The following is a 17,067-nucleotide window of genomic DNA, read 5'->3' on the forward strand; positions in this document are numbered from 1 at the left end:
AGTTTTTGGTGTGATTAATACTTTCATATATGAACCTTGCACCTATTGATCTAAATCTAATTGTAAAGACTTTGTTCTGTTACATTTTTACTGGAAATCTTGGTAGGATGTCCCTGGGGAGTAATCATTTTATCAATTAAAGAAAAAAATCTCCAAAAAGCAAAACAAAAAAAAACACAAAAAAAAGAACAAAACAAGATTGATCTGAGGATATTGCCTCTTCACTGCAAGAGAGGAATCTAAAATGCATGGAATTTAAAAGAGGTACACATTTCCATCGACTCCTTTGCTGAACCTAAAGAACAGAATGAAAGCACTGTGATTTGGGTTTGCCTGTCCTCTGCATGATGACAGGCCACAATAGCACTGGACCCTACTACTCATCACTGCTTTTAACACCACTTCCAATGTGTTGCCAAATCCCTCAAGCCCAGATGTATACCCAGATTGGAGGCTGCCAGCGTGACAAGAACCATTTCTGACTCTTATGTGATCTTCCTCTGAATGCAGTATAAAATCAAGGCTGTCAAAGTTAGTTGCTTACACAGAGATTGATAATACAAAGAAAAAGAGAAAATAAATTCACTTTTACATGATGCTTGGCACACATCCTAAAAATATTTCTCTTCAAGGACAACATGTAAATAAAGAGACCTTTAATTTTTAATGGCCATTTAAAACTGTTCAAGGGGAGCATTAGAATGCCTGGGGCTATTTCTTTTTCATCTCAAAATTTTAAATATTTATGTGCAACTAGCCAAGTGTCTCCATTTATGTGTCTCTGGCCAGGGATATTTGTATCCATAGTCAAATTTGTTGGGGTTTTTTTTTTTTTTTTTTCCAAAATAAGGCCATGTAATTAAACCAGTGCTTCCCAAGAAAGCATATTCTTCTACCTTCCAAAACTAAAATTCACAATTTTGTCATAGCAGTGTCTCTAAGAAGGTCACTGAGGACACAAGGAGAAGCCACGAGTTTCCCTACACCTTTTTCCTTCCGTTTTGCAGGGCCTGAAACAGACCTGGCCACGCTGTCTGGAAGCAGTGTAAGATCCAGGCACCCAAAGGATGAGGAGGGGAGAGATACTCAGCTGCTTTAAGGTTTCTTTTCCTATATCACCTTTCCTGCTCACTGACTGACTTTTAGCATACACAGCAAATAAGCTTATTTTTGCAAGTAAGCCAAAAATCACCTGCAGAAGGTGATTTCCTTAATTTCACAAACCCCAATCCATTCCTTGGGTAGACTGACCATGTGTAAGTGGCCTGAAGGTCCCATTCCATCTACATAGCGTTCATTGTAATGCTTGCAAGTAAAGGAGTACACTTCTGGATTCTTACTACTGTCTTACCATAACTAATAGCCCCACACCAAATTTTGTGCATTTCTCCTTAAAAATCAATTCAGAAAGCTCTAAATGATGACAGAGCTTCTTTTGATTTTTTCCTCCCAAGAAAACAAAGTGTTTTGTTTTCCTTGCAATACAATGTTTTTGATACATAACCGTAAACTGTCAGTGTTTGATGAGACCAAAGTTTTTTTTTTCAGGCTACAGAATGAAAATATTAAGCTCTGACTGCTCTGGTCTTCATCAGGAGCAATGAAAAGAATGAACTCTCTCAATATAGGACACATAGCCTAACTCTAACAGTGAGGAGGGAGGAATGGCACTTTCCTAAGGACTATTCTTGGGCCAAATTCAAATATATTTTACAAATGCTGGAAAAGCATTACCCCTGAAAGCCAGAAGGTCAATCTTTCTGATGAGTGCTGGCTTTTTACCACTCTACCAGCACCAGGCATGAACAATAGATATATTCTTTAACTTATTCTCGGAGACATTTGTGAAAATAAACCACTTTCAGCTTAGCCTGAGATAGCCCAAATTAATGTTTTGGAGGCAGTGGTGGGAAGTGCCAAGCGACTTATAAATAGCATGACCAATTTTGCCTCTAGCACAAGCAGTCATTAGCACCTGGCCAAGGATCTTACATGACACTGGGTGGCATATTGTCCATTCACAGGGTAGGGACATACCTCTCAAAAAGACACACCAGCACACACCTATTCGTTATTTGAATGAGGGAAAAGGTTTTCCTTGCCCATCCTAGATTTTGCAGGATATTCCTCTGTGTGCTTACTTCTCTGGAATACAAGTATTGTATACCCATGATTAGATGTGCAGACACACACAGTCTGGTTACTGGTGACATGCCTTTCCCAGTCCTGATACACACAAAGTTCTGGGATGCCACCAAATATTGCAGTGTTGTCCCAGCTCTTGCTCAGGGCATCTCTGTGGTTCCTCCATTCCCAGCTGATCCAGCTGCACTCGTGCTGGGACCTGTCCTGAGGAGCTTTTCCCCCATGATGAATACCATATCAAGAGGCCATGCTGTAGGCCTGGAAACTCCTCCAGGCCCAAGCAGAGTACAAGACAGACTACCCCAGCATAACCCTTTCCCTCACCTGCTCCCACCCTTGAGGTCTGCAGCCCAGAAAGGATCCCTGCTCCTCACATGCACTGGAGCTCTAGAGTCCTCCTCTGAAATTTCAGAGGCAAACCCAGGACTCCACTTTCTGCCTGCTGGGGCAGGCTGGATTGCAGAGAGCCATTAGCCCTGTTTCCAGGACCTCGGTGCAGTTTGGCCACAACAGCCCTCAACACAAACATTTCTATGGTGTACTAGAGATATGAAAATAGATTTTTTTTCCCTCCCATTTTTTTGTCCAGAAAGATTTTCTCTCCTGGATTTGTCACTTTGGGTTATTCCCCTTTAGATGGCACTGTTACCACTTCCAAGAGAGATCACTGCTGGGCGCCTCGCTGAACAGGGCTGAAATGGGCCAGGACTGCCAGTATCACTGGGTTAACAAGCCAGAGCAGGTCGGGAGTGATCCAGACCAGGGCTCTGGAAATATTTGCTGTAGAAAGTCTTGCTGGTATCACTCCAGCTCCCATCAGGCAGTTGTTCACTCTGCAATACCAGCACAGCACAAGGGCAGAATTGGCAAGATGAACATCTGACAACATTAAGGACAAATTTAGTCTGCTCCTCTTCAGAATCAATTTGAAGCAGCTCCAAAAGTCAACAAGAGTCATGTGCATATATGAGGGTCTTAAGCTAATCTGCTAATTAAATAATAACTAAAAGCGTTGCTCTGCACAGGCACTGCAATCATTATTTTTCGTGCTTATGTCAGAACCACTGCTTTAATATTTTTTATGTCTACTGCCTCAGTTATTGCCTGCTTCGAATGCCTAGGCTTTTCCCAAGGATAGAAAATTTGTTTAAGTGGCATTTAATGGATCTGTATTAAATTCTGCTACTTGTTGTGTACTTCCAGATGCCAGTTAAAAGAATCTTGCCAATTAAGAGCATTTTCAGCTGAGGAAGAGAGATGATTCCAGGATACCATTCAGCAGTGGTCTGAAACAGTCAGAAAACAAATCTAAAAAAATTATAAGAAAATGGTCACATAATCTTAAAGCACTCAAAGAAGCTGCTGGTGTGGTCCAACACCCTTTATTTCATGCAACACTCTCTTTCTACACAGCTAAATATGTCTGTTGGAACCCTTGCATTGGTGCTTCCCTCAGCTTTGGAAAGAGAAGAGAAACAGTATGAGCAACACAAGAGAGCCACAGGCATAGGTCTACTTGTGCCTACTTAACACCTACACTGGTCCTTGGGCTGTTTTTAAGACTCAGTCCTGTCCTCACTGCCTAGGAGCACACTTTGCAACAGAATTTAGGTCCAAATATGAGAAAAATCTATGTTTTGAACATTATTTTGCTGTGATGTAAGGAGAGAAAGACATTGGACACAGACGATTATCAACCCAAAAGTGGCTCCCTAGTATCAAAATAGGATTGGGCCCTCTGCTAAACAAGAGTGGAACTGCTAGCTGGATACATCAACCCCAAAATTCTCGGGAATAAGGCTGCTCCTTTTTCTTGAATGAATGTTTTTCCTTTGCCAAACTGTAGTTCCACTCAGACTTCAACCATTTTGCCTGCAGGGCTCTCAGAAACAGATACACCCAACCATTATTATTTTTATAATGTGAAAAGTTGGTTTCTTTTTTCCCATGCTGCCCTAACTCAAAGTCAGCCAACTCAATTTTGCTCAGGCCTTCAGACAATAATGCCACCTCTGAAAATGTCTACAGATTGTATCTTCAAATGACACTCAAAAACTCGTAAGCCTGTGTCTATGTTGCAAGACAAATGACTGCCCAGTTGCACAACTGCTTAAGTAGTCCCAGATTATCCCACTGTATGTAGGCTCTCAATTTAAGCATTGAATTTAAGAGTGCAGCAGCCTTAGTGCTCCCTGGAAGTCTCAGATGAGACAGGTGAGTAACTTAAGCAGAAATTCAGGTCTGTGGTGCTTTAAATAGTCTCCATGTAGGGCTCACCTGCCTGCACGCACTAAAAATTGAGCCTAAGGCAACCATACTCCTAAAGGAGGTACCACATCTGCATGGATCTGGAACAAATCTACAGCTAATCCTATCCAAACCTGAAGGCCTTAAATTCTACAGGTGTATTATTTTTCTTCTCCAGGCACTCAGAGGAGCATTACTGCAATCCCCAGCTAGCCTGATAAAAACAGAGGAGCTGGGAACATGAGGTGCAGCTATGCTTGGCCAGGACTTGGAGAGGATGCTATTAAATAAAGACGCCTGAGTTGTTTGATTTAGGAGGCATTTTCAGGATAGATCCAACACGCACCAACAGCAGGACAGTTATCTCAAAGCTCAGTTGGAGCTGCTGTTGTCATTTAAAACATATCCAGAGGAGATGAAGGAGATATGCCTAAGAGTCCAGAGTTCCTTCAGCAAATTGTGAATGAGACATGTGATGAAAAATTTCTCCCCAGTGGACAATGCACAGAACAAAGCTGAGCTGACAATGCTCTGCCCTTTTTTTATTTCCCTCTGATTTAAACAAGGATACTCCACTGCCAGCTCAAAAAAACCCCACAAACAAAAACAACAACAACAAACGCAACAAAACACCACCAATCTAAAAATACCCAACCAAAAAAAAACCCCCAAAATCACAACAAAAACCTAAACTCACTCAAAAGTGTTTAGAAATACCTAGGAAGTCCTGAAATACAGAAGTGTCAAGTCTAAAGAAAAATAGAGGGGGAAGATCTCCTGGGAAAGTATTTAAAATATTTAGGACATTTTAAAAAATCCTGTTTTTTCAGTTCAGTGAATCTTCTCTGGTAAGATCAGCTCCTACTTAGGGAACAGTGTGAACCATGGTTATTTATTTAAAGGTAACTTTTCCCACTGATATAAAAACCCCCAAAACTAAATAAAGTATTTCAGAATTTTAAAGACTCACTTAATTTAGGTTTTGTTTCCTTGCTTTTCTTTCTCCCATTTAACACAGAAAATTTATTCTTGACTCTTCCAAAAGTAGACAAGCAGGCCATCAAGGTTATTATCTGAACCTTGGGTCCTACTGCTGGTGATTGTCTGCCTGTTTCACAGTCGCCAGGACACCAGCTTAATCTGGGATTTTATAAAATACATGGGCATGGTGTGAACCAGGCCTGCACCTCAGAGCCCAGCTAAGTTTCCTAGATCACTAAACAGCTTTTGAAACAAGCAATACCTTCAAGTCTTTCATGGATATTTTGGTTGTCTTAAAATTTATTCATTTTTACTTGAGTGAATAAATAAGGTTCTCTAATTACCAGCAACATTTTCTTTATGTTCTCTATACCTGCTGGGTGTAATCTTCTGCATGCTGAGATAATGTTATCCTAACATCTTCAGGAACTGGCACCCTTGTGACAGGGACGCCCTGCCCGATTCATGGTGAATAGGAAGAGTAGATAATTATTGAGGGAAATCAAATCACTTCCTACATCTAACAGCTTTGGTTTCTCACAAGCATTAGTATCTCAGTTACACTTTCCATTCCAGCTCTAGCAATCAGAGGCTCAGGCTTCTAAGTTTCTTCATCTCCTTTTATTCTAAAAACCCCTGCTTGTGACAAATACTTCATTCAAAATTCTTCCTTTTCCAAGATCCTGAACCTTTTTTTTCAAGTATATGGCATCAAATTATTCAATTTATCAGACTAGATGACATCCGTACTTTACACACAATTCCTTTGGCCACCCAAAGCTTGGTGGCTTAACAGAGGTGCCAGATCTCCTTTGTCATTGCAGTTTTCATTTCTGTAATTCTATGAAATTTGAATTCCCTTCTCATAATAACCATTGTAAAGAAGCTACGTGCTTTGGCCCCAGGAACAAGTTTTCAGTGACTATAGAATAAATTTGGTCAAGTGGCAGGTGTAAAGGCAAAGAATCTTTTCAATGGTAAGAAGCACCCATTGCACTTACCTGCCTGAAAAAGTACTGTGTCGTTATAGCAAAGACATCAAAGCCACAGCTAGCCCTTTTAAGTTCATCTTGGATATTGATTAATTGCCGGGACTGCTCATCACACTTTTCCTTCAGTTTCTGAATGAACTGCTTTTCTGTGTCTCGCCCCTCTCCTGGTTTGGGGGAGAATCCATTCTTTGGGGTGGCTGGCCTTTGCTTGGGATGTCCTACAAAGAAGGAAAGAAAAGACTATTCAGGTCACTTAGTTTACATGTACAGACATGACCTTTATGTGTATCTACGGCCTTTAGAACTCATCCCTACAAAAGAAAAAAAAAAAGGTCTGTAGCATTCACACAGAACTTCCAGTCTCTCCCAAAAAAAAAAAAAAAAAGCACAGTGAAAAAGTGAAAATATGTTTCTTTAGGGGCCAAAGCTCAAAGCTTTTTAACAGTCATCTCACCTCAGGCTCTGAGCCTGAAGGTCTTCTACAAGTTGAGGAGAGCTGTCCTAAGAGTGTATCACTGAGAACTGAGGTTGTTGGAAGAAGGAATCACTTCACCTCTGCTAGACATCTACAAGAACAGAGGTCTGCATCTCGCTTGAATGGCAGTGAGAGAAAGGGGCACTTCCAGGTGAGGATTCACCTTATCTTCTTGATGATGTGGATGACATTTCTACTCTAGATGACATTTCTACTCTACACATGGTTTCTTTGTTCACATGAGCCCCCAGCCTGGTGACTCAACAGAGGTGCCAGTTTTCCTTTGCCTTTGCAGGTTTCATTTTGCCCCTACACAGGACAATGTGGGGCTGGAGTTGTCCCTCCCTGAATGCAAACATAGCATGGATTGCTTGCTATTGGGATATCACTATTCTGTTTCATCTACAATACTGCAGTCTACCTTGAGAGTTCCCTTTGCTCTCACCTCTACAACGTGTCTGAAATTGCAGCACTTGGCAGATATGTACTGAAGTGCCACCAAGTGCCACACAATGCACAAGAGTTACATCTGCATGGCTGCTCTCTCGGCATCATTGATGACACCAGAACCACTACATGGTTTTCCTGCAGATATAGGCCCAGACAGACTCTGGCTCATTTGATGTGCTCCAAGTTTGCTTGAAGCAAGCCTGATGCTGTACAAAGATGTGAAAGCAAGAGTGTAGCTTGTGTTTAGGGTATAGTATCATATTCTAATCAATGACACCAGAACTGAAGCTTACTCATGATAAGCCACTTCAGGAAAGTGGGGCTTTCTTTCTGAACTTCACATCTTGCTTGAATCAACTATCCATTTCTGTGGATATACCAATTATGAGGATGAAGCAAGAAGGGGCAGTGTTCTGGTGGTATTGAGCCGCTCAAGCCACTGCTTGGAAAATCTGTTCTGTCTTTACCTTCTTTGCTTTCTGAGAGCTCACCTCTGCAAACATTTATGGCCAGCAGGACATCACCTTTGCACAGCTTAGTCACTTTTTTTGCTACCCTCAGTCTTTCTTGCTACCCCTCAGTTGATGGTCTTTAGCTCATTCCTGAATACTGGCCAGGAACCTCCAGTCTTTAACAGATCCTCCCATTATTCTCCAGCTTTTACCCTAGAAGCTAAAGTCAGTAAGAAAGAAGGAGAAAATGTGAGTCAGACACCTTTTTCCCATGTGTTATTGGAGATGGTGGTCATGGGTCTGGAACAATTCTGTGTTAGTAAAAAAGGTTGTGTGTGCAAGAATATATACAAAAAAAGGGGACACCTTGTAGTTTTATAGTCTTGTAGCATACAGTCCCTGAAAACCAATACAGAGACCATGTCTACAACCAGTCTCCAGCAATCAGTGTAACAGAGCACAGTCTTCTGCTGTGAATATTACCCATCCCTTTCCTAAAAAGCCAAAGAATCCTTCCACAGAGATGCCTCTGATGGTATGCATCTGAGTCAATTTGTAAAGTAGAGCATTACAAATTCCAGAGGTAATTTTGTCAGATGTGCTTTAGCTCTTTTAGATCTTCAAGTCTGTGGTCTGGGTGTGCAAAGAGATCCTAAGGGTAGTTTTACGAGATCAGGCAGGAGAACAGCATGGCTTCCCCAGAGCAATACCTCAGGAACCTGTTCCTACTTTTTCAAATTCCCAGCTTGTGTGGAGCCATTGGGAGCATATCTTCTATCTTGTTCAGCTACATCCTGGCTCCAGGCTAAGCTTACAGGGTGCTAGCTCCAGCAGAGATGCTGCCTCACATCTCCAAACATCCCATGGTTTGCAAAGAGCCACGAGTGCAAAAAACCCCTTTGAAACTCTTGTGTCCATGACTTGCATTTGTGACAAAGAATAAGATGTTTTGCAGTGTCAAGACTAATGTCATATCATTGGAAGACTCAAATAACACACCAGAAGGAGTTTTTGTCATTAAGCATAGCTATTGCCCTCTATAGATTTTTATGTCACTTAAAGTCTGTCAATCTTTCGTGCACTAATAAGAAAATACAGACTCTTCCATTCATGTCAAGGGTCTCTTAACTGTACAGTAGCTAATACCAAAAAATAAGAAATTCATAAAACAAGAGCCATAAATATCTGTCTTTTTAATATAAAAGTCTTGAGTTGTTTAAGCAAGACAGTGATGTTACAACAGAAGGCTTTGGGAGAAGTATAGGGGAAAGCTAGCTTGAAATCAGTTCAGTTTTTAATTAAAACAGAAACCCATCAGTTTTCTTAGTCTTACATCTTTCTATCCTTCCTGTTCACTGGAAGATTTGAAGTGCACATCTCTGTGTTGTCCTTGTCAGAATTATAAGCTGTCCTTGTAAATTAAATGGTGCTATTCTCCTCAGGGATAAATCTGAATTTCTCGGTTCATTTGGGTCTGAAAGGCAGCTTACTAAGCTTATTCTGCCATTGATGTCTCTCTTCTGTTGCTCTGCACAAAACAGGGTATATATTAATGATGCTGGCCCTTATCCTCAAAAATCCTTTTTGCTGATGGTGGGACCAGCGGGGCAGACCCAATGTGTGCTGAACTCACTGTACTCCTTTGATCCGTTTCAAAACTCCCAAGTCTTTTTTATCTATGTGAGTGTTTGAACTAAGGAGACATAACAAGTATATACTCATAATTAACACTGTCCATGAGGATTTAGATGGGGAATGCAATTTATTCACCTTTTAACTGTCCAATTTCCAGCATTTTGGTAAGGAAAATGAGCAAATTACTTAGAGACAATTGTTATCAAGCATTCTGTAGCGTGACAGATGCCAGAAACACTTGGCACCATTCTAAAATGGAGTGGAAGAAGAGTACTTGCATCTACAGACACCTGTTCCCATACACAGATCTCAGGAATAGTATTGCGTCAAAGGATAAAATTGAGATCCCTGCAAGACTCTGCATCTCAAAACTCCCTTGCAGGTTTTCAGATTCAAAGGTCAAAAAATTTCTGTGTGACAGTCAAAAACCAGCACTGATTAAAAGGAACTGAATGTGAAAGGCCAGTAACAGAGACAAATACAACCTAGAAACAGAAATTTTGGAAGCTGTTTCACGGCCAGATGTAGCTGTGGTGGAATTACCTGTGAGACACATTCTCTCCCATCAAAAAGTGTAAACAAGGCAGGTGCTTGTGATTCTGATGGAGGAAAGTCTGTGACTGCCCCTTAGAATCAGCTACACTGCAGGTCTTCTTCAAAGGCTGCTTTGAGTATTTTTTGAATTTGTTAAGTAGGTGAAAAAATTGTCATTATTGATTTGTTATTGCTGCAGTTATTTCAAAGAATGCCAAAGGCTACTCTAAAAAATATAAATGAAGATGAAGTTTATTTTCCTACTTGATCCTTAGAGTGATAAATTTACATTGGCTCATTTGCAGACAAGCAAGCTGAACAAATTTTTAATCAGTCTGATGGGTGGAGGTCAGTTACTCAACCTCTCATGAGAATGAAGAAACCTTTGAGGCCTCATGAATTGGATATGCCAAAACTTCAGGCCTTGAAAATTATCAAGTCACCCATGGAAATGCAGACCTCCTTAAGACAATACAAATATACTGTACAAATATTCCAGTGTTCCATTTTGCTTTGTAATCCTAGTGGAAGCAAATCAGTTGTGCTGTAACACGCTGCTACAGCCACAGTCAGTGCTGATGCTTAAACTGGACTCCCACCGCTATAAACACAGGTGAGCTTCTGGTCTGGCACTCTCTACAACAAATTATTTGGATCTCTCTGTGATCTCACCAGGGGTAAAATAGCCTGTAAATTATGTGACTCAGAGGACAGTGTTAAGTTCATCTTTTTACTCTATTAACTTTTTAAGAAGAATTTTGTGTCCTGTTGGTGCCTGGGAAGATTAAATTTAACCTTCCATTTTATTGATTTTGTTGGTTGAGAAGAAGAATACAGATTGAGTTTAATAAGAATGGAGAAACTCTTGGTGCAAGCTATAGGAGCTGGAGAGCTGCTCTACATGCTCTACATGTTTGCCGCCAAATGAAGCAACACAGGGTTCTATCCCCCCACAGTTATAACTTAAGCATCACATAGCTGTAGAAATGACATTTTAAGTATTCAAGCAGAGTCTGAAAAATGAGGTAACAGAAGATAAACTACAAGCACAATGCAATCAGTGAGACCATGCACATTCATTTCAGGAGCATTTAGATAAACCAAAGGCCAGCCTCACAAAAGCCTTTAGGCACCTTATCCATTTATTAATGTACACTTAAACAGAAACAAGTTCCCTTTGTTTTAGTAAATTAAAAAAAAAAAAAGGTATTCTTCTGAAAAGTTAAAACCATGTGCTTGTGCCCAGTATTGAGGTATAAGTTGATAATGTCCCAACAGCACTTTGGAGGCTGGTTCTGCAGATAGTATCTTTTCCAGTTATACACAGAAATAGCCCAGGAAATGTAGTGCCTCTGCATAAAAGTAATAGAATCTGAGCAATACATTATCACTCCAGGCATTTATCTGAGGTGTCTTTTATTTTGCTATATGTATCTGACCTCTTTCTATGTAAGAAAATTGTAATGATAGAAAAAAATGTTCCTGTGCCCATAAACATGTAATAGCAACAACTTTTTATTTTGAAAGAGAAACGATTACATGGTCATAACAAAGAGAACAAAAGTCTATTCAGCTCATGCATCGGTATGATAAAGGCTGCCGTACCCAGCTTAATGAACCTTGGACACAATCAATCCTCACTTAACAATACTAGGTCTCAGATTTGAGTGTGTTAACAAGAGGTGCAAAGTCAACAAGTTTAAGTCTTTCCTGAAACAGTGCTTTCAGATTCATAAATACCTGGTGAATGGAGTTTTGTGGCTGTTACTGCTGATTTCTTAGGGGATGAGACAGCTGGTCTATTAGCATCCTGATCTTTTTGGACTTCTTTCTTCACACCTGTTTTAGGAAAAAAAAAATCAAAGGTAGAAAGACCTTTCGTTTGTAACTGTGCAGAACTATGTCGCTGAGATACACATCAAAATAGCAAAATGTATTTCACCAATGTCCTGGGCTCTGCACAGAATGATGCTACACAGCACTTCTGGGTTGGATGCCAACGTGACATGTCTGCAACCACAACTGTGTACATGCAGCTGAGCTGACATGTGCAGCACTAAAGAAGGACAGAAGAAGACCTTACACACTACCTTGGCTTTCCAGTCGTCTGCACCATGATAAATGCCATTAAGGCATGAACAGCTACACAGGTAACCCATCCTATCCTGAGTGCTGTGTCCTGTCTCTTCACCTTGCTGTGCAACCTCATTCTGGGTTGCAGAAGTGGAATAGGACCATGCAAAGCTGACTAAAATTACCTGCACGTCCCTGCCCTGTCACCTTTTCCACAGGTAAGGAAGCTGCCTTTTCTGGAGACCAGCTTTCCCAAGATGGTCTCATGTAGGCAAGAGAGAGGCTAGAACCAGAAGCTGGCAGGACATGTCAGAGCTGTGCTGGATGTGGCTGGCCAGACACAAGAGTGGGTCTCTGTCGGTGCAGTCAGTCAGGCAGGAACAGAGGTGGGCAAGCACATTCAGAGCACAAACCTACAAGACATTGTGCCAGTGTGGGATGAACCAGGGCATGGAATACTTCCGAGAGAGGCAACTCAGTATCTGCTGTTACTTGTCCCACCACTGGAGCTCTCTGTTCAGGGCCTTGGGTTGGTCTGCCAGCTGTCAGAGCTCTGCAGTCAGCGACTGCCTCTTGAACCAGGGGGACACAACTTTCTCTGAAAGCCAGAGGGGCCACCCAAGCTCAGCTCCTCCTGCCCACCCACAGCTCCCATCAAAATAGCTGTGGGGACCATGCTGAGTGCAGTAACATGAGATCCTGCCCTGTTTCTTTGACCATGGTGTGACAGTCACAGGATCTCAAGCAGAAATTATTCATCAAAGAAGTAAGGAGAAAGAGCAATAAAAAGTAAACCCCTGGGACAATAATGTATTTTCCTGTTTGCTTTTCTTTTTTTAACCATTAGTGTTTGTTGAGGGTTGAATTTTAGCCTGAAGGGCTGTGTCACAGCCCCTGGATACACAGGAAAAACAGAGATATTTAAGGCAAATGACTTGCTATAGAGGAAAAACAAAGTTTGCCTTACTGACTTTCCCCTATCTTATGAGTATGCTTATAGGAAAATGTCCCACAGAATCTGAAGTATCTAAAGAATTTTAAAAAAATCAGATTTTCTTGGTGGTGCCTAATGACAGTGGCAGTCCAAAAACTAACACTGTCTTCCATTTACTTAATACAAATGTTACCTGGCTCTTTCAACAGTGGAGAAAAATGATAATTTTATATGGGGATCATAATCTTGAGGGACACTTGCTGCTTTACTAGTTTTCTGCTCCTTCCAAACACACACCTAGTCACAGCAGTATATATAGGTTTATTTCTGATGCATCTTTCACCCTTCCACTTCTGCCTGCATCAGGACTTGCGTGCAGAGAGCTGCAGATGCAGCATTTGCCACACAACAGAAGCTGAGCTGCATAATTCCTAGCACTGTCTCTTAGCATTTGCTTGCAGAGATTTGCTTGCAGCATTTGCTTCTGGAAAGAGCACATGCACCTGCATGTCCAACTGTTTGTGGGAGGGAAGCATGGGACAAGTTCTAAAACCCTCTTTGACTCTCTTCCACTGTTCATAGGCAAATCACACCATCAGCTGTCAGGGGCTTATAAAGACTGAATACTTGCTCATACTTTTACTTTTGTCCATCTCCATTTTCTCTGCTGTTCTTAAATACAACATGTTGAGGCTATGATTCTCATTTGTGATTAATACTTTTCACAGTGAAGTGACTGAAGATAGAAATTGCCAATGCCTGCCCCCTATTACACTGTATTTTACTACAGAGTAGGACATAAAATAAGTTTATGGTGCCTTTTCATTACTAGGGACAACCTGAGATGGCAGCTGTGAGACAAAACCAGGCCTTGTTTATTTAGTTACAGACTCAAGCATCACTTTTCCATGGTAATAAGGCTTTGGCTTTTCTGGAGCTGTCAAAATAAAAATATAATGCATAAATAGGCCATATACTGAGCTCCTCCATAAATTTTGCTATGCCAGATGCCCAAACAGACAACAGTAGAGAAAAGTGTGTGCTTTCCTTATGCTTTCCTAATGCATGTAAATAATTAACTTCTTTTGGTTTTGAGACATTTTCAATGAGGAACACCTGGGGAATTCACTCAATCCCTTGACCTTAAGTACAAAACAAGAATCAATTCCCCAATTAGAGCTTGGTTGAAAGAAAATGGAGCAAAGAAGCCCAGGATTTTGCAGAGGGCAAGGCAGGGTCTGTGCCGAGCAGCAGGAGCTGTGTGGGGGTGCCACTTGGTAGGTGCAGCTGCATGGGGGATGTTGGCTCCAGAAAGTGGAAGACCAGCAGAAAGAAGGTGCAAAGAGATATCTGGGCAAGGAAAGGTAAGCAAGACTAGTAACAAGGAAGATCAGTGCGTTTTTCAGTTTAAAAGACTATGAGAGCTCCTGACATCTGGTGGGGCAGCAAGCGAGCAAAGGAGGAAGGGTTGTGCCACAAGGGAACAGCCAGTGCCCAGCACAGCCTGGCTGGGAAGGGGACAGGGACAGGGACACATGGAGCTAGCAATTATTCAACTTCTCTTTCATAAGTAGGAAGGCCCTGGTGGCCTCTCGGTGGCCCTCTTTAAGAGGAGAGGGATTTAGAAAGCACGCAGCAGGAAAAAGGAAGGACAGTCTGCAGGAACAAACTGTTACCATTTTGCTAAGCTCATCACCCACAGGGAAATTTTAGGGGAAGAGCCATCCCTGGCATCAGACCTCATATAAGAGCTTGAGCTGAATGCTTTTCTAAAAATGGGGCTTGTTCTTGTCTTTTGAAACAACAGCTGTTAGCTGGTTCAAAGAGAAACATTCAGAAAACATGTTGATTTCCTGCAGGGAAAATAAATCTTTAGATTACAAGTATTTGGGCCCAGATTTTGTCATTTCACATAAATATAGAATTTCAAGTTCAAAAAATCAGAGGGAGAGCAATTGTGTAGTAATTAGCATAATGTGCAGTAGCACAGGGTATGGTGCAGCAGGAGGTTATAAAGTTTGATCCTTTCTAACTTGAAGTGTACTAAAAGTAATTCAAAGACTAAAATGCACAAAAAAAGGTCTGATGCTCCAGGGTAACTCAGGAAACAAGACAAACATTCTTCAGTTGTTATTACAGGCCTGAACACATGTAAAACCTCAAATCATGTTCTCTCATATATATTTTGAAATGTCAAAAGGTGTTATGTGTGCAATCATAAAATAATAAAAAAATACATGAAATTACAAAAGGAAATTAAGCACCATAAGTGTATATTTCTTGAATTTGCACACTTTTAAAATTTCCTTCTAAATTTGTCTTTTATAATGTATATTAAATCTGATCTGGAACAAAATTTATTCAAATTCTTAATGTTATTGCCCACAGACTGGAAATATGGAATTCCAATTAGCTCTATGCTAAATGCCTGTACATTAGCCTTATTCCTGCATAATGAGGCTTTTTAGCACTGAGCTTCCTAGCAAAAACCTCCTGGCTTCTCAGGAACCATCACTAACTTCCAGGCTGCCTGGAACAGTTTCCAAGGCTCTGCCACCTCCTACCACTGACAGAGCTCATGCAATGAGAAGTTTTGTTTCTGGTAGCCAGTAATCAAAGCCACAAAGTACTATTTTTTTATGTGAATCTACATTCCATTTAAGGTTAGTTATCTCCCAACATTTCCTCTCTTTTAAAAGCTATACTTGCATAAAGGAATGGATATTTCAGGCCATAAAAGAAGAATGAGCATAAATATATGTTTGTCTTTTCTACTAGTGTGCTTACAACATTTTCTTTTGAGAAAGGCCTCTAAACACACAGTTCTGTAAAGGTATTTACATTTCCTAATTAACATATGCAACCTGCTCCAAATAAAACAGAAGGAGCGAATGCAAAATAATCAGAAACACAAGGCAAAACATTCCAGAAATCACTTAGTAAAATAGCAGACAAACAAAGCCACTTCTCCATTCCCCCAGCAGTGCTGAATGCTAGCCTAAGAAGCTGAGCAAAAGACACCTTATCCAAGACATCTCCTCAAGCACTGCAGAATCAGCCCTTGTATTTGCCTGTACATTTTTGAGTCTTCAAAAGCCTGTACACTGGGATAGGCTTCAATTTGCTTTCAAACTGAAAGCAAGTTAACAAACTGTACATTGAGTATTTATTCCAAAACAAACCCTAACATGCTGTAGACATCTTTAACAATTCAATGGGACTGACTGCATTCAGATGGATTTCAACTGTTCTCAGGAGTATTTTATAAGTCAATTAATGCAGTCTGCAAGTTAAAAAAAACCAAAACAAACCCAAGGAAATATCTTCAGTCACTCACAGACACCAGGAGCCCCTTTGAGGTTTCTTCTACCTTTCCCCCGATGCCCATGACTAGTCATGTCCTTGGTGAGTAATGACACATCCCTGCATGCAGTGTTTGAGACAAAATGAGCAAAGCTGTAAATATGATGGATTCTGTAGAATGAGAGCAGATTAATTTTCTCTAGAGACTCTCTACTCCCTATGATCTATGAGACACTGAACAACTGAATAAAGAGGTAGAAGACTCTTTATTGGTAGAAGAAAAACTATGCATTTTTTGAAGTAGCAATTGCTAATGCTTGTGCTTTTTCCTTTGTGTTTGTTTCAAATATAAAGTCAATCTCATAAGAAAAAAAGCATAACAACTATTTAATGGTCTTGTCTGAAAATGGTTGCCTTGTTCTTGTATTAAAATAGCAAAGTCTCTTTAGCTGGTAAAAAATCTAAGGAAAAAATACACCTGATAAAACAAATCATTCTTTGGGCTGAATAGAAAAATCTCAGGGTAATTCAGAACATCCAGCGTTAGTTGAAGAGTTAAAACAACTACTCCTCTTTCTGCCATTTTGCATGGATCCTCTGGCATTTTATTGTCTCTTCCTCACACAGTTGTGCTATGGCATGTTTCAGAGTGGTTCCCAGAAGAAAGGTAGGAAAACTTGCAGATTAACTTCCACTTTCACCTGCAAGGTAGTGGTGCATATCCCAGTGTTCAGCACAGGAAAAATATGAATGTAACCCACTGCACACTGCTCTTCAGCTTGGAAGGGAAAGCATTTGCAAGGGGGAACAAAGCAGCAGCAGACTCTTCATCCCTGCAGGAGTGCT

General features: G+C 40.8%; 1 protein-coding gene across 10 annotated transcripts in view; it reads right to left on the bottom strand.

Moving 5' to 3' along the window:
* The window catches only part of MTUS2 (microtubule associated scaffold protein 2), a 271,445-nt gene that overhangs the window by 43,672 nt on the left and 210,706 nt on the right, over window positions 1–17,067 (bottom strand). For all 10 annotated transcript variants that reach the window (XM_072930341.1, XM_072930338.1, XM_030274713.4 and 7 more), the window contains 2 exons: window positions 11,652–11,750; window positions 6,375–6,583 (listed from right to left, as the gene is read on the bottom strand). In XM_072930341.1, the coding sequence (XP_072786442.1) occupies window positions 6,375–6,583; window positions 11,652–11,750 (308 nt within the window). The remainder of the gene's footprint in view (window positions 1–6,374; window positions 6,584–11,651; window positions 11,751–17,067) is intronic.

This window comes from Taeniopygia guttata, chromosome 1 (assembly GCF_048771995.1).
Source record: "Taeniopygia guttata chromosome 1, bTaeGut7.mat, whole genome shotgun sequence".
NCBI classification, from domain to species: Eukaryota; Metazoa; Chordata; class Aves; order Passeriformes; family Estrildidae; genus Taeniopygia; species Taeniopygia guttata.